Below are 24,513 nucleotides of genomic sequence, written 5' to 3' on the forward strand. Positions count from 1 at the left end.
GTGAGTTCCATTCTACTCCTCACTGGTGCTAGTGCTCTTATCATTGTCAACCTGTCACAAGTGGTGCCTTTGTGCAAACTTGTTATTTTTCCCCCTTGGCCATTGTACTAATGACAAATACTCACCATATTAAAATTTGCCTTAGTTCAGTCACTACATTGACACACCATTATGTCATTTTTCTGTGGAAAATCAGATACATGGAGTACCTGGAGGAAAAGTGCGGAATCCTTCTGACCCCGTATTACAATTACTTTGTCAGAGATTATCTGTTGGGGGAGGGAGTTCTTTGTACACGCTTCTGCCCTTGTACTGATCAGCACAGCACACCCACATCTTATTTGTGTCCTTGTTTGCTAGGACTGATGATGGGGTAGAGAGCAGGAAAATTCAAATCTACGCTCCAATCCAGACTTTGTACCAACATCAATGCTACCAAAACTATTAGCGTTGAAGTGATCATCAGGCTCACATTGGCCCAGTTTTCCACCCATTGACTATGAATGGGCAGGTAATATTTACCATGGATCAGTACTCCTGATATCATAAAGCCCAAAACCTTTTAAATCAGTTAGGTAGAAAACATAATAGCAGGACAACAGAATTCAGGTTCAGTTCAATGTTCGGGGAAAAATGACTGTTCTCATGAGTGGGATTAAGCGTACACTCGGTTTCACAAATGGAGAAAAGCCAGTTTGACTACCTGGTTAGAATTTACTTTTTCACTTTTGTAAACAGGGTTGTTGTGGAGGAGAACTACGAAACACAGTAATGACAACTGTACCTGCTGCTCTTCACGAGCAGGACGATAGAATTCATTAAACAAAGATAAATAAGTGGATGGAGTTTGTTTATTCAGGGGCATTCAGAAAGGGAATAAACATACACATTTCAAGGAACTTGCCAAGAAGGTAAGAATGCTTTCAGTAAACTTGAGAAACTGCTTACTTTTAATATTTAAATACACACTAGAATGGTTCTCTTGAAGGACATTTCTATGCATCAAGTTTCTTCTGTCACAGAATTACCCATTTGTAATGAAAGCGCTTAAGTTGACAACTGGTACTGTGACTGTGGGGAAACGATGGTTGGGTTTAAACAAGGTCTATGTCTATGGAAGCATTCTGCCACAGTATGGCATCATCCGTGAATTCATTGATAGACTTTACGATCATTAAGGTAACCATTTTAACACAGACATTTTTACTATCCTCATGTAAACACGTAATATTAATGTTGGGGCAAGTGATTTGCTGCTTCGAAAACATCATCTTGACTGTCTCCGAGACACTTCATGTTAAATTCTAATACTGTACTCAGACAGCAAAATGTGCTACATGGTCACGTGTAGAAATTTACAGGAAATCTGTTGCAACAAATCACTCACACGATCAGCGGCATTTGCTGAGAATCAGAAACAAAATAACCCATACTAACATATTATTTCAATAAAAACATATACACATGTAAATATGGGGGAAACAGAAGAACATTTCTACAATATCAAATATTTGAGTAGTTTAATAAGCCTGTTAGACCTAATATAATCTGAAATTATTATTTTTGAAATTTAAAAAGCCTATTGATTGGGGTTCTGTACATGGAGCTCTAGTCACAGATACAGTGTTTCCTCACCTTGCACCTGCATTCCCCAGAGGTTTTGTTGCAGTCAGGGTCAAAGCCCTTGTTGGTATCACAGTTACAAGGGCCACAGATGGGGTTCCCCCACCATCCTCTTGGACATGGCAGGTCAATTCTGGGAAGAAGCAGAAAATGCCTTTAAAATGGCAGCAGTCACTACTTTTGAAACCATGCCATTTATTCTGAACCAAAAGATAGATAATTACTTTGAATGATAGTAGCCAGCTACACCCCCACTCGAATCTTAGGGTGGTTTTATTTAACAATGAAAGTCAGATCCACCTCCCCATCTCCTCACATTCAGTCTTATCCAATCAGCACTGTCACCACATGCAGGAAGTTTGGCAATTTTTAAAAACAATGCAAGAATGTAAAGTGTGGAATGAGAAGACCATTCAGCCTATAAACTCCACAGATCATGTACCATCTGCTTTAACATGGACTCTGTGCAACTCAATCAATCTCCTGATGGAAGCAACCAGCTACAGGTGAACCTCCACAATAAAGATCTCCAACCTCTCCCTTCAAAGTTAACCAATTGAATCCCAAAACAGGAACCAACCGTACAAATCACACTTACAACAATGACTGGTTGTATTCCAAAGATGATTTATCCACAATCCCAGCAACTATTGTGTTACACAAAGTATTTGATCACTTAAGTCTATCTTTATAATCTTCAATCCCATTCTTAAACAAATGTTTAGCCAATTCTTTTTGCACGTTAGCAATGTCAAAATTAAACAGATTTTCGAAAGTGTAGAGAATTATACGAAAACATGCCTGGCTGCTTGGTTGCTATGCAGGCATTACACTTGTTAATGAGAAGTCATCAAAGGAAAAGGTGAATGTGCTCCGGCACAATCAAGCAGTGACGTCATTTGCTCAGAAAAGAGTTCCAAGTGTATCAGCAAGTCTGTCAAACTCATTGCTTAGTTCATTCTTACTTGTTTTCACAGTATTGGCCGTAATAGCTTTCTCCACAATCACAAGTGTACCCGTGTGAGGAGCTTGGTTTATGGACACAGCTAGACACATGTTCACATGGATTCAGTCTGCAGACATCCACACAGTTTTTCCCAAAGAACCCTGTTCAAGGGAGTGAAGACAATTAGGCTCAGTTTAACATTATGCACCAAATAATATTCAATAGAATTCTAAAGTGGAATGAGAATAGGGTCCATATAGCCCAAGATCAGCATTAACAAAAGCAGAAGCCATTGTTCCTCATTGTATGCACTACACTGTAAAAATAACTACCATATTTGATAAAGGGGTCATTACCCTAGGTCAGATGTCTCAGTTTGGCTGGAACATAACACCCATCAAGCCAAATTCATCGAAAATTAAATGACCCCAGGCCCTCTCCAGCTCAGTGAAAAACACCCTCAGTTCCAAGATATGTATTTTCCCCACAGTGTGTTTTCGTGAGGTGATTCAATACTTTGCTTTTTAGTGTTATTTATGCCATTCAAATAGATTCCTCTGTCTGGTGGATCAAATCAGCCACATTAACAAAGATTAGATATTCCTTCATAAATCTGGATTCTGAACTACTTAACATGCTTCCTGCTTCTAGTCCCATATTTAAAGGCTTCAGTATTATTCCTCAGTAGACTTTAGTCCCTAATTCTAATTGGCAGTTAGCAATTTATGTGAGATTGTTACTGACTGCAACCTTCCTCTACCTTTCTCTGCATGGATTGACTTGTGTAATCTATAAAATTTATACCTTAACAAATTCTTCTGTTTGTGGATCTTGGCATGCGCAAAATGACTGACATATTTGCATGTGAAACACAGGCATTTCTGTAAGTTTTTTAAAAAATCTAGTTGTTTCTTCAACCTCCTAGCTGTGTCCCTGAGGGTCACTCAACTATGTCTCTTCCAGCTATGTACTTCTCAATTATCAAGTTGTACACCATCAATCTCTCAGTTCTATCTTTTTAATCTCCCAGCTCTATGTTTCTCAGCATCCCAGCTCCATTCCTTCAACTTCCCAGTCTTGCCCTTTCAATCTCCCAGCTCTCAGTCTCCAAGCTGTTGCTTTTGGCGGTTTTCTCACACTCTGGCACTAACCGTGTGTTCAATGGAAAGCCCGACAAATGGGAATATTTAGAAGATGAAATTAAAACAAAAAGCAACCATTTTTCTTTCACCATTCATGGCATTTATTTCCAGATTGTTTTTTGCTCTTAAAACTGCTGAATTTCCCAGCTGCATGGCATTTTGCAAAGGATACAGATATAAATACTAGAAACAATTACTGGTAGTTAATAGGTGAAACAATTCTCAGATACAACATTAAAACCAAAAGCTCATGCCAAGCTTCAAGTGAGAGGGTCAAATATCTTTTCGAAAAGTTGAAATTATACCAACAATGTCATTTTTCATTGGCAACCAAACACTGCATTGTGTGAAGCGAACACTTCAGCTATAATTACCTGGTTTACAGATACAGGAGTAGCTGCCCCAGTCATCCCTACAGTGGCTGTTTGTGGGACAGGGACTGGAATCACATGGATCTGGAACATCACAACCATTCTCTACTTGACGCTTTACAGCCCAATCCATGTTCAGAGTGGCTGTATTTGTTGAAGTATCACCCATTCGCAGGCCCTATTACAGAGAGCAGAAAGGAATTATTTTTAAGTAAATTAATATACATCCCAGCTACTTCAAAGAAAACATCCTCACTGCATTACAGTGTAATACTGAGGACACTTCTTATTTGAGAGACGTAACCTTATTACCAAGCTTATACCAACCAAAACAGGACAATTCACCAATGGAATTACAAATGTAAACAATGTTGGGTGCCAGAGGAGTCATAAGTATCCAGCAAACTCCGCATTACCCTACAGGTAAAGAACTCTCCCTCCCTCCATTCCCACCCCTCTCGCAATTCGTCTAAAGAGAAAGGTTTTACCTGCATCTGAGCGAACACACATGCTACGCCCGACATTTCTGGTGGGAATTTCCAGAAGTGGCAGTGACAGAGCAGCAATAGAAAGGCTCCCGAGGAACTTTCCACCATTTCCTGCTAGAATTATACCAGCTCCCTGGCGTAACTACAGCACAAAATCTAGGGTGGAATGCTGAGACACAGAAAGCTGCCCGTAATCCTCTGTACAGTGAGTTACTGATCTCAGACATACTGTATAGGGACAAAGGAAGGCCATCTTCCCATGGGAGCGGTGGGGAAGGGGAAGGGAGGGGAGGCTGGGGAGTGAGTCATTCTAAACTGCTGCCACACAACTCCCAGTGCCTGGTTTCAGTGTAGCACAATTAAGTCACTGGGAGGAAACTGGTCACCTGCCCTCTTAGCACAGGCAGACTGAAGGAAGGAGAGAGGAAAAATGCTTGAAAAATCAAAGAGGGAGTCCCACCATCAACAAAAGTAAATACAACCTGGTGGCTTCACAGGACGTTCAGATCAGATTGTAGATACTTTCATAGACTTGGTTCAGAATTTAGAGGAGAACAAACGGAAATGCTTCAGTGAACAGGACTTACACCTTGGTCCAAGTGAGCAAGTTTCAGAAGTGAATTTCAGTGAGATAATTGTCCACAGTGACATAACCCTCAGTCCACCGTACATATTTAAAATATTTCAGGCAAACATTACTGTAGTTATTTTACTTTAGAAATAAAATTCATAATATATATAAAATTATAATAGAAAATACAGGTCATACACTAAACTGCACAATCCAAATGCAAAAAATGATGTGGAATATACAAATTAAAATTTTTAAAAAAGGCGACATATGAAATATTTAGTGAGACTGTGAAAGCAGCCAGCAAATTGCAAGACAAGCCACACCTTCCCCGGAACGCCTCTCCCTAACATGCTTGTGAGCTTCTACACATACCTACAAGTCTTTTAGATGAATGAATGCAAAAGAGTTAGCTCTGGATTTTCTGCCCAACACCTGTCAGCACTTTTTTGGCAAATCTGGAAGTGTGGAAGTGGAACATGCTCCTCTGCACCTTGGCCTTGCTGCACATCCACCTCGTTTCCCACTCCTGGGCCCAGCGGCACAGAATGCACCCGCCCTTATATGGGCGGGCATATTGTAACACAGTGCAAGTTAGGGAAATATGTTCTTTAATGTATTTCAGAGATTTCCAACTTTACAATGTTGGATGCAAGGTGCACTTGATAGTCCTGGTGGGGAGGCATTGTAATGGCAGTAGAGGGGACCCTGAAATTTTGATTGCTGGGGTCTGTGAAATTGATTAGAGAACAATGGATTGCTTGCTGCAGCCAAACTCCACCCATTGTCTGGTGCAACTCCCTGGGAGAGGCCTGGGGAACCAGCTTCCAATATTTCAATGACCCAGAGGCCGAACAGATCCGCCAGGGCCAGATCTGTGTGGCTGCCAGACGTGCCAAGCAGCTGGAGAGGTGTGCCAGTGGAAAATCTAGACCTTAATGTTTGAATGAAAATAACTGGGTTGCATGTCTGAACAAATACAAATCTCTACAGTAAACAAAAAGAATGGCACTCAGTACTCCTTACCTGCATACAGCCATAGAATCCTTGCTGCCTTGTGCCCGCATCTTCAGGGAGGCGTCCAACAAAGATACTTTTCAATTTTAATCCTGGCAATTCATTCCCAATTTCTACACTGCCCTGCAATGATACATAGAAGTGTGAAATGATGCATTTTGGTAGGAAGAACGAGGAGAGGCAATATAAACTAAATGGTACAATTTTAAAGGGGGTGCAGGAACAGAGTGACCTGGGGGTGCACATACACACATCTTTGAAGGTGGCAGGACAAGTTGAGAAAAGCATGTGGGATCCTGGGCTTTATTAATAGTGGCATAGAGTACAAAAGCAAGAAGTTATACTAAACCTTACTAAAACACTGGTTTGGCCTCAGCTGGCATATTGTGTTCAATTCAGGGCACCACACTTTAGGAAGTATGTCAAGGCCTTAGAGAAGGTGCAGAAGAGGTTTGCTAGAATGGTGCCAGGAATGAGGCGTTTCAGTTATATGGAGAGACTGGAGAAGCTGGGGTTGTTCTCCTTAGAACAGAGAAGGCTAAGGGAAGATTTGATAGAGGTGTTTGAAATCATGAAGGGTTTTGATACAGTAAATAAAGAGGAACTGTTTCCAGTGGCAGAAGGGTTGGTAACCAGAGGACACAGATTTAAGGTGATCGGCAAATGGGCCAGAGGCACATGAGGAAACATTTTTTTCGCAGTGAGTTGTAATGATCTGGAATGCTCTGCCTGAAAGGGTGGTGGAAACAGATTCAATAGTAACTTTCAAAAGGGAATTGGATAAATACCTAAAGGAAAAAAAATTACAGGGCTATGGGGAAGGAGCAGGGGAATGGGACTAATTGTATAGCTCTTTCAAAGAGCCGGCACAGGCACGATGGGCCGAATGGCCTCCTCCTGTGCTGTGCTAACTATGATACTATGAAGAAGAGCCAGAGAAAGTGATAGAAAAATATGAAAAAAAGAGAACAGTTAAAAAAGAAAAAACAGCCAAGGGCTGAGAACTGAAAAGCAACATGAGAACTAATGGTGATTTATCATCATTGTATCATAGTAGGTGCAGCACAGGATGAGGCCATTTGGCCCATCATGCCTGTGCCAGATTTTGCAAAGTGACTATCCATTTCAAGCTGTACAATACCATTCCAAGTGGGCCCAAAGCAAATCTAATGAACTGGAGGAGGAGATGCTCAGGTGTTCAGTAATGTTTCCAGTTTGGGATGTAATAATGCAATTAAACCATTTAAATCTGATCATTGGAGACTGCTAAGATATGTGGAAATCTCCCACGTACGAGTTACCTGGTACATTCCATAATCCAGAGACATGACAGCCAGGTATTTGATGTCCTTTCCATCCTTAATACTTTTTATCTCAATCAGTAAATGGTGCCAGTCTCCATCATTGACCCGTGTCCGAGTCAGTTTCAGGTTGGCTTTTAATCCACGTTTGTTGTGCACTTCAAACTGTAGGTTACTGTCAGTTATCTGCCAGAGATGAAACAGCAAGGGTACCAGACTTAATTCACACTGTCCACAGTAAAAGAAAGACATATACACTATTTCAGATATTTTCCCCACTCCAGGAAATTTAGGCATGAAGCCAGCTTACACTTGTCAGCACAGTAAACAGAAACACAAAAACACACTAGCTCGCAAAAAATGCCAAGGAAACCCAGTGATAATTTTACAGCTGCTTAGTGTCACAGAGGAGTCAGTAAGTGGTTTAGAGTTTTTCTTTTCTAGAGATCATTTGTGTCCCTGCCTGCTGCATAGTGTCCTGTCTAATAGATGATGATCACCGAATCAGAATAATCAAACTCCTAACTTTCCAAAGATGAGACCCAGATCCTGCTTCCAAAGCTAATGGGCCAATTTATTTTTAAAAAGAATATTTTATTCAATAGCCTAAAATATAAACTGATTTACTTCATTAGACTGAAAAGCATTCCAATCTGGATAAGTAAAGCCACTGTTGACATGTTAACAAAAAAATTCAATCACCTATAAATTTTAATGAAGATCAGCAGCACCTGTGCTTATCAACTCTGGAATGGATGAGAAATTATGGTTAGTTAATCCACAACACATTTCACCGCTAATGTAGTGTATACAAAAATATTGCTGCTACACCCCACTAAAACGTTCAGCACAGTGACAAATAATGTTGTTTGAATTCAGTATTGGCAGTAATATCAATCAGTGCATGGCGTTTCAGGACAGATGCTCACCTGAATGTTAATTTTGGAGGAAGTCCCAGCATTTGCCTGCACGAGGAATCCATTGGCTTTTCTTGTGCGGAACATAAGGCCGATGTACCAGGGCACAGAGATAGTGATATCAAGGTCAGCCCAGGAGACCAGGCTGCTGCCCTTGAAACGCTGGGGGTTGGGCATTACTGAAGAGAGAAAATACAAGCATATCCATTAGTATAAAGCAACCTAAGTTCTGTACCAGCACAAGAAAGGTGCACAAAAATAATTTTCCAACATGGAATTATTGTCCAATTACTTCTAATGTAATGGCGACCACAACCAAAGCAATAAAGTTGTGGTATCAAATGTGCCCTTTATGTAGAATAAATTCAGGATATGAAATTATAGGGCACATGTGAAACTATAGGAACAGGAGTAGGCCATTCAGCCCCTCAAGCCTATTCAGTCATTCAATTAGATCATGTCTGATCTGTATCTCAACTCCATTTACCTGCCTTGGTTCCATATCCCTTAATACTTTTACCTAACAAAAACCTTATCTATCTCAGTTTTTAAATTTTCAATTTCCCCCCAGCCAACAGCTTTTTTTTGGGGGGGGGGGTGGGGAATGGGGGGAGAGAAGAGATCCAGATTTCCACTACCTTTTGTGTGAAGCTCTCATTTTAAGGCTATGCCCCCTTGTTCTGGACTCCCCCACCAGAGGAAATAGTTTTCTTGTTCTGGACACCCCCACCAGTGGAAACAGTTTCTCTCTATCTAGCCTATCAAATCCTTTTTCATCTTAAACATCTCAAGTAAATCACCCCTTAATCTTCTATACTCAAGGGAATTCTATGCAACCTGTCCTCATAATTTAACCCTTGGTGTTGGCACTCACATTGACTGTATAACAGTGGCAGGATCTTGCACTGATCAGTAGTGTGTTGGCACTAATATAGACTGCAAGACTGGTAGGATGTGTACAGATTACACAATGGTGAACCTTCCTCTTTTAAAAAGAAGTACATTGTATAGTAACTGCTGCTGTAACCACAGGCACATAAATTAAAGTCAAAGTCCACAGTAGCTGCTTACAGCAAGCAAAGCTCCCCAGTGACCACCCATGCACTTTAGAGTAATGACAGATGACTTTTTTTGGGCTTCTGCCACAGTGGGATTCTTGCAAAAGAAAACATTTCTCTTCTTCCTTGAAAACGGAAGTGCTTTATAAGCAATTGTAAGTGCCCAGGCAACCCCCAAGTGCACTTGTATCTGGTCCCAATTAACAATCTTGCAGTAATAGTCCGTCCAAGTCAGTGGTAGAGAGAGATCGGTTCAAATTAAATCAGATAAACCTGCTGTGCTGCTATGTCTCCTATCGGCCAAAGCAGCCAGTTCTAGCGCTGTAAACACATCGCCACTTATGCTAGCTTTTCGTTCACAGAGAGCTTTGTTGTCCCTTCTCCTTCGTTTGAAAGGCAGATTATTTTTAAAATATAAAAAAGGTTAAAATGAAAAGAGAAAAGCTGCCGTGATTCAGCCAGGGTCACTCAGAATATTCAGAGATAACATTAATTATAGCTGTCATTTTTCAAAGGAAACATAATTTGTTGACACCGTGTAATGTTCTCAGTTGATGCACTTTGATATAATTGGTCTCTATTTAAGTAATTTGCAGGTTGCGCAGCAGAAACAGCCAAATACAACATAATTAGATAGAAAAAATGGCAAACGAATCATGGGCTAGACTAATTATCATGTTAATCTGGTCTTAGATTCAGACTCGTTGAGATTTCATATTTTCTCGTTATCATGGAGAAGGTGTCATAGGGCTAGCGCTGATTATACATTTTTACCCAGGAGAACAATGCTAGTAAGTGCACTCTGGGCAGAAGTGACATTCGTGCACCGCTTACTCTACTCAAGGATCTGAAATTCAGCACCATGCTGACTGGGTGCTGGGTTGCAACAGCAGCAGAGTGGAGTCAACCACAACACCAAAATTCCTCTCATAACCTGGAGATAAAAATCAAGGGTCAACTCTTGTATTGCTCTAGAAATTTGTTCACACTGTCAATACCAACGCTGCACCAGCACAAAACCCATGGCTACCCTGGATGAGGTTTTGAGCCAGTTTGATTCTGAAATTGAATCCATGTCAGATTCCCTCTAGACTCCGTTATATAATGTAAATGGGACAATTCATCATCACATCCTTGCTTCATTGGGTAGTAGCCTGCTGTCTGCTTGCTCACTGATCACACAGATTTTTATAAGAAAATATGGTTTAATTTATTACCAGCTTCAAGTCTTAGTTACCATTTGTCAGTGTTTGTCTTACAGCAACAAAACCACAATTCCATAAAGACCAAGAATCTCAGCCACAGAATCTCTTGCAATTCCCAAGTCAGCATCCAAGACCTCTTTAACTGCAATTCTGTGTTTGCCTCAATCACTATCCTGTCTCAAGATGCATAGGCAATAATCTAAACAGGAATTCAACAATTCTACTGAGGACAATTAAACTCTAACCTGGACAGAATCCTTTCCTTCAAAGCGAAGCTCAATTTTTAAAGGAACTTCACAGACAACATGGTAATCACTAATGTGCAGGGAAGCAGATATTCTGCTTATTTACATTTTATTGTTGGTAAATTTCCCCAAATTATACAGGAGTAAAAAAGTATGCAATATTAATATTCAGAACAGGGGATTGGGCTGGAGGGGAACACAGTGAGTTCGAAAAAAGTCCGTCCATCTTTGTAACCTGGGTTCAAATTCCAGACTAGAATAATGGGATGAAAGTCCCTTATCTCTGCTGTGAGTCTTATGTGAAGTGAATTTCAGGTGTCTAAACCTAGTTCCTAGTGGGTGCAAGTCACTAGAAAACAGCCGCGCTCTGAGGGTTACAGATAGGTCCAAAAAAGTATAGGCCTTCCAGCAAATTCCTACCATAACTCCAGTGGGAGTTCAGCAGAAGGCCCAGGAAAAAGGGCAGGACCTGGATACCTCGTCTGCCCCAAATAAAGTTCCTCATATCAGAGGGAATAGGAACTCCCTATGTGGGAGCTCCTGCTTCCCTGGCCTTAGTGGGACCCAGCATAACTGTGGAGGATGGTGAGTCCAGTGAAATTAGCTGCCCTCCCACGGACCCTACACACTCCAGCAGTGTCAACACTGGAGGGCACTGCCAGGTATGATCCTGGCATAACTGCTGGGATAACGTCTCCGTGCAAATTTGGGGCCATAGCATGAGAAAGAAAGAATTTCACACTAGTGTAGTAGTGCATGTTCTTTTGAGATTGGGGATAAAGGACATGGTTAGGAAGAGCAAAGGGATCTTTATGCTGCATCTGTCTACACTGTACCTGATCTAGAAGTGTATTTACTGATGTTGGATGCAAAAATGAAAAATTATTACATTCCCTGGCACAAAAATCCACCAAATAGTGCTACTAAAAATTGAAATTGCTTGGAAGTAAAGTAGTTAAGTTGTCTTTTTTTAAAAAAAAAGTAACTAATGCAACACAAAGGATTTTGTATTATACTTCATGCAAACATTAATCCAAACTTTGACAAATAAAAGGCTTCCTTTGGAGGAAACGCAGGCATATTAACACTCTCAGCACATACAGGAAGTGATTGTGTGTCTGTAACTCTGCCTGTCCTTAAATCTCAGCGATTATCAGCCTTGCAGTTCATTTGAAGCATTGCGAAACACATCAGCTCGGACAAGGTCAAATAGTGTTTGTCTTCGCCTGAGCCACACCTTTTGCTGCAGGTCTCATTCTCAGCGTTCAATGTTACTACCAGCATTCTGATTTAGAAAACATACACGAAAGCCCAATGCAGAAATGGGAAAGAAATGGAACCAGGGTTTATATAACTTCTGCTCTTTCTTTATTTTGTAACTCCAACTTTAACACTGTATATAGAGGCATTATTACATTAAACAGGATTTTTTTTAACAAGTTTTTATCTGTAATCCAGTTATAAAGTTCAAGACACAATGGAACCTTTTAATGATATTTTATTTTATGAAGAAATCAAGTGACACAATATTGAGATCCAGTTACACTGAGCTGGAGTGAGATGCACTCTTTAATGTAAAAATGTAACTTATTTTGATGCTACTGTTTAAATTATTCTGGAATCTGTCTACTTTATATGAACAAAAAATGGAATCCTAATATTTCCCTAATGGTGATATCTCTGGGCTAGGTATCCACGTGACAATAACACAGGAAGCTAATCACAAAAACTGCCAGGAAGCTAATCACAGAAACAGCAAATCCTAGTAAGCCATTAGCTCATCTTGCAAATGGTGTATCCTTCACATGGGTTCACAGAGTCATTAATGCTTTCATATAAAATTCCTCTATCTGCCATTTTAACAAAATTGTTACCCCTTCAAAAATGACTAATCTAAAGAAATTGCTTTATTTTTGTTCCCTAGGGTACAAGTCTGACTTGAAGCTGAAACATAATTTACAGAAAGGATTGTGATCCTGAGGCTGACCATTTCCAGTAACTGAACAGAAATGAATGCTTTAAATTGGGCAATTAAGTGAGTCAAATTGCAGGTAGCGGTTAATGCTTCACAACTGCAGGCACTGGATTCATTGATTAATGGAAATCACTAGCTCTACTGATAAAGCATCTAATACCGTATGGGCTTAAAATGGAAGAAAAACACTATATGGAGAATATTTTCATTATAAGAATACAATTTAATTTAATAAATTGGACCATTGTATTTTAGGGCTAAGCTGCTAAAATTAAAGCTTTAATTCTCAGCAATTGAAAACTCATTATTAAATATCAGCTGCAATGATTGTTTTTATAAGTTCAACCTGGCAGTTTTCCAATTTATTTTACAAAGAAGTTAATTAAATACCTGACAAATGGAGATTTTTTTGGAAGTGCTTTAAATATCCATAAATTTTTTGGAGAGTTTTTAGATTTCACCTTTGCAGGAGTGTGAGTTAACCGCACCAAGTAGCTAAAACCATCTGTCCTGTTTCAAATAAAACTGTTGGACTATAACCTGGGGTTGTAAGATTCCTTACATTTGTCCACCCCAGTCCATCACCAGCATCTCCACATCACTGTTTCAGAGAGGGTGTTTTTGGATTAGCTGTAAAACACCATGGTTTGTGGTTGTATAAGAAATACAAACTTTTAGCAAAAAGAAACACAAGAAACCCTGTGGAGCGGAACCAGGTGTTCACTGGATCAGTTCAGACCAGCACGTAGGTTGGCCAGTTTACTGGCGCTACAGTCACTGGATCAGGTGAGATCTGAGTTTAGGGTCACACTAAGCTAAAGCAAATCCTTTTTCTCTTATCCCAGGTGGACTAAAAGTCACTCACCTTGCTCACAGTTCTTGCCACCAAATCGCAAGGGACATTCGCAGCTGTACGTATTCCACTTATTCACACACGTCCCACCATTTTGACATATGTTCATGTCACAGAAGTTCTTTTTAGCTGCACACCCTGCAATCAAGAAAAGGTAGGGGTTAATTAGAATCACTCTTTCAACTCTGTCAGTAACTCCATTGTACCTGGACTTTCCCTTTTACTTGGTGCCCATTTACTTCTCCTCTCAGAGACATCTTTCTGGTATAAGGAGCACCATACAAATGCATTGAATGGAACTCAATATCAGGCAGGGTGTAAAACAGGTGGCCCAAGATAAACTCCTACTCAATGGAGAGAGAGAGAGAGAGAGAGAGTGAAAAAGCACCAGTCCTTATTTTTATATTAAACCTACTCAAACCACAATGAAGGCCCTGAAATTCATTACTGCTCTAGAGCTAAAGTGTTTATCATAGTTTTCAGGTTTTAAACTCATTCTTCCTTAGAGACACCAACTCAGCCAATATATTCATTTCCTGTCTTGCTGTTCTAATACTGCTAATAAAATATTCTGAGGCAGAGACAATTGTACAGGATCCAAAAGAACATAAGAATTTTTAAGAACAGGAAAGGCCATTTGGCCCAACAAGCTTGTCCATTTATAACTGATTTCAAATCCCACTTTGTCACCATATCCCTCAAGTTCCTCTCTCTTCAAAAATACTTCTACTTGTCTCTTTAACCCATTAACACATTTCAGTTTAAAGACCTTCTCAGATCTTTTTCCACAAGTTTATTATCCTTGAGTTGAAAAACCATTCCTCCTGACTTCCCTTCCTCAAATTGTCTGGTTTATAACTTGTGTCCGCTGGTAATTGAACCCTACTTGCAGGCAATCAAAGTCGTTGTTTTGAACACCTATAACCTAATTACTATAAACTTTAAAATTCATACTACTTACACAAGATAAACATAAGAGAGTAAAAAGCCATTCACCCATCTTCAGATGATTAAGTTATCAAGCCTGACAGTAAACCATCTAAAAGCTTTAAATTATACACCCATCTCCATTAGAACAGGAATAATATCTTCTGTCATACTGCAGCACGTTTCGCACATTCACTGACTATACGCGTCTCTCCTCACCGCTGATGATTTCACACTGATGCACTTTTGCACAGCACAAGTTCTGATTACTTACCTGCAAGTGTGCCATTATTGGCTATAAAACTAGCCATATCAAGCTGCTTATTGTCGATAGTCAAATTTCTCATACATCCCACAAATTCACGATTGCGCACAGGGAAGTCTTCAGGCAGGTTCGGGACACCTCCAAGCAGTAAAGGACCAGTCAAATCCAAAGACCTGAAGAAGACAAATAGATACTGTTATCCTCAGCACAAACTCTTCGGGTCAGTGTCACAAACTTGGGGGGAGAAAAGGATCACAAGCATAAATAATGGAGAGAGCTTAAAAAATACAGATAGCCACTTGATCAGGATGATAGTTATAGCCCTTTCAATTATGCACCATGACAGAAACTGAAAGGACACTTGGTGCATAACTGGATACCATCTTTTTCCTACAAGGAATGAAGGTATCCTTTCACAAGGAGTAAACATAGTTTTCCACAATTACACATGGAATAGATTACTTACACAGCATACATTTATTTAAGATAAATAATTCATTTAAAAGATGTGTTTATTGAATATTAATAGGGACTGCAATCAGCTTGTAGCAGAATTTTTATTAATACTCAGTTTGTGGTTTCAGCAGCTTTTCTCTCTGTTGGCAAATGGTATTGTTTAGTATTTGAGATGCAAATACTTGGAAAATGGAGTTTCACTGGCTATCTAAATCCTTTTAAAATAACACAACAGAACAGCGCAGCACTTGTTGTATTACTTTATATTTTAAACTGACTTTTAGGGGGTGATTTTAACCCCCAAGAACAGGTGGGTTGGGGGCAGGTGGGAGTTGAAAATACTTGTTTTTTGGGTCGTGACCGCAACCCGGCTTTATTTCCAGGTTTAACGTTGGCGCGGAAAAGTACAGGCTTCCCACTGGGAATGCAAAGTCCGAAAATTTTGCTGTTGCGGCCCAAAAAAAACAATTATTTTCAACTCCCACCCGCCCCCAACCCACTCGTTCTTAGGGGTTAAAATCACCCCCTTACAGTCTGAATTCCAGCCATTCAAAATGGTGGTAATAAGAGTCAATTACAGTACTAGCGTCTAAGTGTTATTGTTTATCAACATGGAAGGGCCATGAACTACCTTTAGTCATCATTGGAAAAATACTGAAAAGTGCTATTGAATCACAATGCTCACTCGCTGACAGACTAGTAAAAGAAGTTATGTTCTGGGTTGCAATAGCCTGCATTTTCCACACTGAATACACTATCCAAATAGTGTTGTTTTGGTGGGGGGGGGGGAAGAGAACAGAGAGTGTGGATGGAAAACGGAACCAGTCGGAATGCCATCCTTGGAATAACATTCTTGTATTCCCACCTGGTGCAGCACCAGGTCACAGAGACCAAAGAGTCCCAGGTTTGATTCCTGGTCTGTGCTGAGTTAGCTGACTTCAATCGAAGCAGTGGTGGCAATGGTACAATTGGTCTCAGTGCCCCAGACCAGGGATGGAGAAAAAATTAAAATAAGTCGAGTCTCTGCTCCTGATCACTCTCCAGTTATCTAATTATCCTTGCTGGAAAGTGCCCGTATGATCATCAGGTATGAACAAGACCGAGTTCAGCTCTGATGTTCTCCATAGTCAAATAACCTGCTGCCCTTCACACATAAAGAATGACCACTTGGATGAACTACTGGAGTGTTCTCAGTTCTTGTCGAATCACAATTCAGCATGAATCAATGTGTGCAAGGGAGAAGGGGAGAAAATTGTCAAAAAAGATTTTAAAAACTATGCGCCTGTACTCCCTGGCAATATTTTAACATGTGAATGATACGGGTAAAGTTTTTTGCTCAAGTTAATTGAAACAGAACATTTATTATTGCGCTTTTTTTTTTTAAGAATATAACCTAGCCTTTATCAATGCTTTAATAACTGTAAAGCATGTGGTGTTGGGCCTGCATGGTCAGTCTGCACATTGGGCCTTCAACCTGTCAAATCACCATGGTTAGATCTCCCTATTCCATGACAGGGAGGAAACAAGTGGAAACCAGGTGCTGCCCCACAGAGAGGGAAGAAAAATCAGGGGGAGAGTCACCAGAGCTGGTCCTGCACATCTCTCAGTGAATAGTTATACAGCGGCATTGACAGAACTGAGAGCAGGTTTCCAGTCTGTTCACAGGTAAAGACATATGGACAACTATGGACAGGTAGAAAAACAAACTTAAGTTCTTTTTAAAAATTAAATACTAGGTGCCATCCTTTGTAACGTTCAATAAAAAAAAAATTTCCTTTTTACAAACCAGAGAATTTCTATTTAACCAAAATTATAAAATATCTATAAATAAGTAAATTATTTGATCTTACTTCTTTGATCCAGTCTGCGTTCCCTGAGCAGCACATGAATAGTTTCCAATATGGTTTCCAAATCGCACAGATACAGCAGTGTCACAATCGTCAACTGTAACTACAGCAACCTTTTCTCCTGATGGCCCATGAGGAATACCTAATCTGCCAATATTTGGCTAAATGAAAGAACAATCCACAATTAATTTATGTAGTGAAGCAATAGGAGTTATTCTACTTATCTCTAAGTTGTTCCTGACATACTGACATATAAAACAGAACAATATGGATCCCATTCAATATGGATCCAGTGAATATGAGAATCTTTTTATTTAAATATCACAATGTGTATTTGAGCCTGTATTTCTCCACAGAGTTCCCAATCTGGGATCGCCTTCAGGGAAGGTGCAAGCAGCTGCCAGGTGTTTTCCCAAGGGCATATGGAGGAAAGTCCAATGTCAAGTCTCTCTAGCCTGCACTTGGAAACCTTCCATCAATCAGCTCAAGAGTGGCATTAACAGGAGGCCTGGGCCCAAACTACTTTCTCCAGCTGAGAAGCATGCATGTGAGTGGTGACTAAACGACAACAGAAAATTTTAAAATAAAACCCACAGCAGTTTTGTCCACTTCAAATAGAAAAACGAAGAGAAAGTGCTACAGATTTTAAAATGATGAAGATCATTTAATGAAACCAGAGCTTAGCAGAAAAAAAGCTAGATGAATTATTTTTTACATTGACAGTTGTGCACAAAACCTCACTGATAATCCATAAAACAAAGTCTAGATCTGGTCCTGTGGGTCCATTGGGAAATGCAACATCACATTAACAAGAGATGAATGAATCAAGAACTACTATGTCAAAATCAGAGCTGCCTCTAAAAGACATTGTGATTACAGACCCACCAAGTTGTTTTGGTCGGCCAAGTTTCTGATACATCCATCACACCAAACCAATTCACTGAGTAGAATTTTTGTTTACCCAATGTCCAGTACATACTCTTTCATTCTAGGGATAGATTCCACTTACTAAAGTCTAGACAGTTTAGATGAAGGTTGGCAACAGCCAAGGCTTAGGGACTTTCATGTGCGCATAGGCGTACTACTGGTATTTAACTGGCTTAAATTGCACAGTTTAGCAGCGTAGAACACGAGCAAATCTTCCCACTATTCGTCTATCACCATACCCATTAGGACATTGGGCTTCAAGGTTACCTGAAACTGACTGGGAAGAATTTCAGCTCCCAGTGACAGGTCTATCCCTTAGGGTTCCATTAAAGAGCCAAGCTTACTAGTCAATCATCAATAATGCCTGATGTAATATGAACATTAGAAATAGGAGCAGGAGTAGGCCATACGGCCCCTCGAGTCTGCTCCGCCATTCAATCAGATCACGGCTGATCTTCTATCTCAACTCCACTTTCCTGCCTTATCCCCATATCCCTTGATTCCCCTAGAGTCCAAAAATCTATCTATTTCAGCCTTGAATATACTCAATGACTCAGCATCCACAGCCCTCTGGGGTAGAGAATTCCAAAGATTCACAAGCCTCTGAATGAGGAAATTCCTCCTCATCTCAGTCTTTAACGGCCGACCCCTTATCTTGCGAATATGCCCTCGAGTTCTAGACTCTCCAGCTAGGGGAAACAACCTCTTAGCCGCTACCTTGACAAGCCCCCTCAAAATCTTACATATTTCAATGTGGATCTGTGCAGCTCAGGTGCCAGATTACTGAGCTTGTCACAAAAGGTTTATTTAGTCCCAATTTTCCATCATCAGACCTGTCATCTTGGAGCCAACTCAACTCGAAAGAGTCTGCTTACTTCCACCCCCTCCCCTGAGGAAGATGGTCACTAGTTGTCCATTAGACAACTGACAAGAGTGTAACTGACCCCAAATTAAGTGGACAACAGATGCAAAAAAATCTCTCAAGTTACATAACGAGCAGCACAATTGATTGTACCAGAGGGAATTTGTAGTAACATCATTGGCAAAGCTTCACTCTAGAGCTTCAGTAATTAAATAGTTGCCTGGATCTGAAGCAGGAATCTCTATCCCAGCTCACAATACAACTATCAAACACATTAACAGTGCTGGATGTTCTCTCCTGCTCCATTCTGCGGAGCACTGTAAAAGGGACATTCCCATTGATTTGTATCCACAGTGAGGAAGTCAACAGCTGTTTCATTCTTGGTACGAGGAAAACTGACTTTGTACCTCGTGAGCCCAAATACAACAGTGTGTCTTTATGTTTAACTGACAGCACCAGCCTGAGGTGGCTGAAAATAGAAGAATTAATCCTTTAGTTCCCTGGATATTACAAATGATACTGGTATAAAAGTGGAATGTGACTTATCCTGGAATAAAGTAAGAGTTATAAATGCTGCCAAAATAAACCTATTGGCATACAAGTGGCAAACAAAATCCACCTCTGGAGTTGTGAATTTCATACTAGTTTTCTTGTGGGCATCAAATTCAATTGGCACACCAGTACTAGCATTCCATCTCACTAGCTTTACGGTTTCACAGTTTGTTTTTCAATGGGAAATGTGGAGCTAGAGTGTGTCCATATCATGAGTTATGTTTATGCCAGGATACTAATTTCACAATCCACGCTTTTCCGTTCTTTATTTGTTAAAGGAGCAACTCTTGTCTGATCACACAAGCGCCCAACGTGCCGTAAGTAGTCACTCACACCATGGAAAAAACTTGCTGCTCAATGTTGTAACAAGTGGATTTGAAACATTCTCAGAACTCTTGCTGCAATTATAGGATACCAGTCTCAAAATGGTTTAAATGGCTACACAACAGTGATTAGATTAGTGCTGATGTGCTAATGAAATTGCACCATCAGGTATGAGCATTTGGTTGTATTTGTGCCTTCCAATCCATCCATCCAAAATGTAGGCACTGCCGACAAGTTTCACATTTGCTTCAGTCAACACCTAGGGCCTGACTTTCAAATAAGTTCCTGCTTTTACATAACCAGCATTTACATCACATTTGACATCTTCATGCTGTTGAAGAAAAATAGCACCTCGTGGCAGGCTGTGAGTCCAGTCGACATTTTAAAAGTCACCAGTTTCTTGTATCGGCTCACCTTCTTGTCTAGGGAAATAGCACAAGACCCTGGATGAACTGCAGCAAATGTTACAACCTACACCTGGGAGAAAGTATCTATTCCTGAGGAAAATGCTCTTCAAAAAAGTAAATATGTTAATTGTGGAGCCTCGATGAGGGATAAAGGGCTCCTACGATAGCTTAGTGGCTGAATGCACCATGGGATGTGGCCATAAGTCACGCAGACAAGGAAGGTCCCAAGTTCAATCCACCATCTGCACTGAGTCAGTTGATCTCAACAGGGCAGAGAACAATAGATCAGCCTCACTGCCCCCATGTATCAGACAGGAATCAAACAGCTCCTGCATCCAATTGCTAGCCAGTGTCCACCTACCAGAAAGTGCAATATGTGGCTGTCAAGTGAGTGCAAGGTTGGGCTAAGTTTTGATGGTGAAATAGGTCACTGGCTGAACCCTGTTTGACACTGAGCGTGGGGCCTTCAAGGTCTGTGTGGCTCACTGCCACACCCCACAATGCACTCACTAACCAATCAGGGGAGCCTTTTTTGTCTTCATCTGTGCTGTAGCCCAGAGAACTGCCTGTTCTAATTCATATATTTGCATGATGACTGGAAACTTGGGTGAATGGATCAAGCTTTCCATTTCTGTGATAATGTACTCAAGCATCTCACTGTCTTGAGAAAAAGAGGAATGAAAGTGGAGAAAATTTAGGATGGTAATAACACCTGTGTCCAAACAGGCGTCACTGATGGAAGAGCTTTAGCAGGAGACTCAACTGCTGCAGTTATCAGTCAGCTATGATGGATTTGCATTTTTTGAGAAGTGGAATTTTGTAACTGAGATGTGGAATTCTGTAACTGAGAAGAATCCGGTTAAGCATTGTCAGAGGCATAATTTATTCATAGCTTCATGTAAATGACACAGCTAATGTACTTTCCCAACAGGCATCTTAAAGAGTCAACTCTGGTTTTCTGGTTAAAGCCGCACATCTGCCTTCCACTGTCACAATTCCTCCTTCAGCTAACAGGCTGACATCTCCTTGATTACCATCAAGAGATAGGCTTCTAAAGGGTGGGACTGGTGTGGTTGGATCTAGAAGGAACAGTCCAGTATGTCAAAATGATCTAACCAGCTTCTGGTTGAAAATTTGGCCATTGGTGATTCTGACTGAGTTGTAATGACAATCAAGATAGAGTCAATGCTGAGTTAAATTTGAAATTGCGCCCAATACTCAACCAGCAGAGTGGTGTGGTTATTGCCTTTTGAAGCTTTTGAAATCCATAGATCTTTTTTATCATTTTAAGCTGCATTCTTCATTGAAACGAAAATGAGGATTTAAATATGTTCCGTGTTGGACTTCAAATTTTGATGTACGATGTGCAAGATTGGCTGTCCAGTGTAGATAGACTATAAACACTGATGATAATAACAATAATAATAATCCTACAATAAATAGCATGTCATAATGTCTTAAAGTCCTTCACACAAGTACTATACTCACTTTAAGTACAGACACACATTACTCCTCTCAGCGTGCACACACACATTGTAGGCATGCACATGTACACACTTACACATTGCGCGCACTCGTTAGGGATAATTTTCTGAGTACTCCCTGGCAGCAGGGAACCTTACATGCCAGCAGTGCACCTCTGAAAATAGTGATCAGCACACCCGCAATTTTCCGATATGCGCACTCAGAAAATCACCCCCACTATGTCATCACAGCAGATCATTGATCACAGGCAGACAGAACCTTACAGACAACCTTTACAAAACTTATTATTCTGAAAAGCAACAGAATCAAGTTCATTTTGCAGAGCTCCGTCACTTTGTAAGACCTGTTGGATTGTAACAATTCCTTATTGTGGGAGAAGTAGCTTTTACATTTGTAAATTATTTTTTCTAAAGAGGTTTGCTATGGGAAATGTTAGGTCCCAAAACTGAGAAATGTGCTGAGTGATGGAATAGTTTTTCACTTGCACTATTCTCTCAGTAAAATAAAGAGCTATGATGTGGAGATGCCGGTGATAGACTGGGGTGGACAAATGTAAGGAGACGCACAACACCCGGTTATAGTCCAACAGCTTTATTTGAAATCACAAGCTTTCGGAGCTTTGCTCCTTCGTCAGGAACTTCACCTGACGAAGGAGCAAAGCTCCGAAAGCTTGTGATTTCAAATAAAGCTGTTGGACTATAACCGGGTGTTGTGCATCTCCTTAAAATAAAGAGGTGTAACTACTCTGGGTTTATTTCTTCTGAGATTTTTGCTCTTGCTCTGACAGATCTCAACATTAACAGCTTTCCAAGAAGGTCTTTACCTCTAGCTTTCCCATTCAGCTCTCCACAGCAGCTACATGGCCTCCCTCAGCCAGAAGGGTGCCACAATCTGATCAGTTGACAATTAGTGCGCCACAGCAAGGTGAACTGATGAGGAAAGTTCAAGTCTAACTGCTCAGCTGAGAAGTGAGGAAACATCATCGGCAAACAGTATAAGCTAAGTGACAGCCACCTCTGAGACCCAAATTCAACACCATCTGTTCTGAGAGCCATCACCTGTGTATTCAGCCACTAGGCATTAGCAAGTTTTAATGCAATTATACTTTGCATTAATTAGGGACTGCACTTCAACTGCTGCTGTACTGTGGTGTTTATAGGGTTAAAAGTTCCACATCAAAAAACACATTTCAATGACATTTTTCTACTGTATCAATTGAAAAACAAAGTCTGCATCATCTAATCCAAACCTCAGTCATAGATTGCTGTTTTGACACTAAGTTGAACACTCAGTTTTTCCATGAGTTCAGTGCCATTCTGTACAGATATTCTATCGTTAGCCAGCTTCGATTGCTTTTCCGGGTCCACACAGTCAGTCCACATAGTTCCTTTTATCCTAAAACATTCATACATTAAAATCTCAAAAGCTTTATCTGACATCAGTCCTTTTATTTAAAAGTGCCCCTTGGCCCTGGCAATGCCACATGATGTTTATTCAGTCTGTGACATACTCAATCAAATTCAAAACCTACAGCTGTCTACACAGTGACTATGAGGCGTTACACTGATCATTAGATAACACCAGCCCTGACAAACAGCCACAGCCAGGTTTTGGCTTCGACAATTCCATTTCCAGGTCAACGATCCAACAGTCACAATTATATGTGGTGCAGGTTTAATAAGTTACAACTCCTAGTACCAGCAACCGCAGAAAATAATAAAACATTCTCTTTATTCATAAATAACCAGAAATAGCAGGAAAGGCTTTAGCAGAACAACAACAGAGGGCATTTGCACAGTGCTCCTCCTCAGAAAGGAGCATCTCAGAGCAGGAAAAAGATTGAAATTTAGGGTGTGGAAGCCTGCATCCAAAGTCAAAAGGAAAGGTTTTTAGGAGGCTTTTGAAGGTAGGAGGGAGCGAGACAAAGTGGTTCTGACCGAGAATTTCCTCGTTCCCTCCATTCCAACATGGAAACCATTCACTGTCTGGTTCTGACCGAGAATTTCAGACAGGAACGAGGAACAAGCAGCAATCTAGGAATCAGAGAAGCGGAGGGTACAGAATGGATCTGTGGCTGGAGAAGAATGCTCAGTTTAAAATTGGTGTACAGGGCATTGTGTACAAGACAACACTAGTCGCTGAGTTGTGGATAAGCTAAAGTTCAGGAATGGTTTGAAGTGGGGAGACCAATGAGGAGAGAGTTGGACAAGTAGATCCTTGAGGTGGTTAAGGTGTGAATTAAGATTTCAGCAAAAGTGGGGAAGAGGTTGGGCCATAAACTGCAATGTTCCAGTGGTGAAAAAATGCGGTCATGGCAACTAATCGGATGTGCAGCGACAAGATCAGAACGAGAACCAACAGGACAGCGAGATCAAACCACTCTAGATTTTGCCTATGATGGCAGCCAGCAATGTTGATGGAGTCAGGGCTAGAGGCATGTAGGTGTGATCAGGCACAGATAGAATCTCAACTCGTCGTAATGTCGAACAGATAGTCAGAAAGTATAGCAATTGGTACTAAGTATTTTTGTTAGTTATATTATTAAGATATTGACTTTTCCATTAATGACAACTTAGGTGTGACGCAATGTATTCTAACCGACCATCTTGACCATACATATATTATGTATGGAAATATTCACATTCTCTGTAGTAACACAGCATGGTGCAGAGTTGTTATATAAAAATATTGATGCTAGTACATTGCCTATTGCTTTGTGAAAAATTGTACTAGTTCAGTGAAAACTTGT

At 40.5% G+C, this 24,513-nt stretch overlaps 1 protein-coding gene across 6 annotated transcripts in view; it reads right to left on the reverse strand.

The window, feature by feature from the left end:
* The window catches only part of celsr1a (cadherin EGF LAG seven-pass G-type receptor 1a), a 336,449-nt gene that overhangs the window by 73,679 nt on the left and 238,257 nt on the right, over window positions 1-24,513 (reverse strand). For all 6 annotated transcript variants that reach the window (XM_068004892.1, XM_068004890.1, XM_068004887.1 and 3 more), the window contains 9 exons: window positions 17,211-17,368; window positions 14,914-15,077; window positions 13,725-13,850; window positions 8,389-8,555; window positions 7,460-7,645; window positions 6,168-6,281; window positions 4,086-4,260; window positions 2,589-2,730; window positions 1,636-1,756 (listed from right to left, as the gene is read on the reverse strand). In XM_068004892.1, the coding sequence (XP_067860993.1) occupies window positions 1,636-1,756; window positions 2,589-2,730; window positions 4,086-4,260; window positions 6,168-6,281; window positions 7,460-7,645; window positions 8,389-8,555; window positions 13,725-13,850; window positions 14,914-15,077; window positions 17,211-17,368 (1,353 nt within the window). The remainder of the gene's footprint in view (window positions 1-1,635; window positions 1,757-2,588; window positions 2,731-4,085; window positions 4,261-6,167; window positions 6,282-7,459; window positions 7,646-8,388; window positions 8,556-13,724; window positions 13,851-14,913; window positions 15,078-17,210; window positions 17,369-24,513) is intronic.

Source organism: Heptranchias perlo, chromosome 24, assembly GCF_035084215.1.
Source record: "Heptranchias perlo isolate sHepPer1 chromosome 24, sHepPer1.hap1, whole genome shotgun sequence".
Classification (NCBI taxonomy): domain Eukaryota; kingdom Metazoa; phylum Chordata; class Chondrichthyes; order Hexanchiformes; family Hexanchidae; genus Heptranchias; species Heptranchias perlo.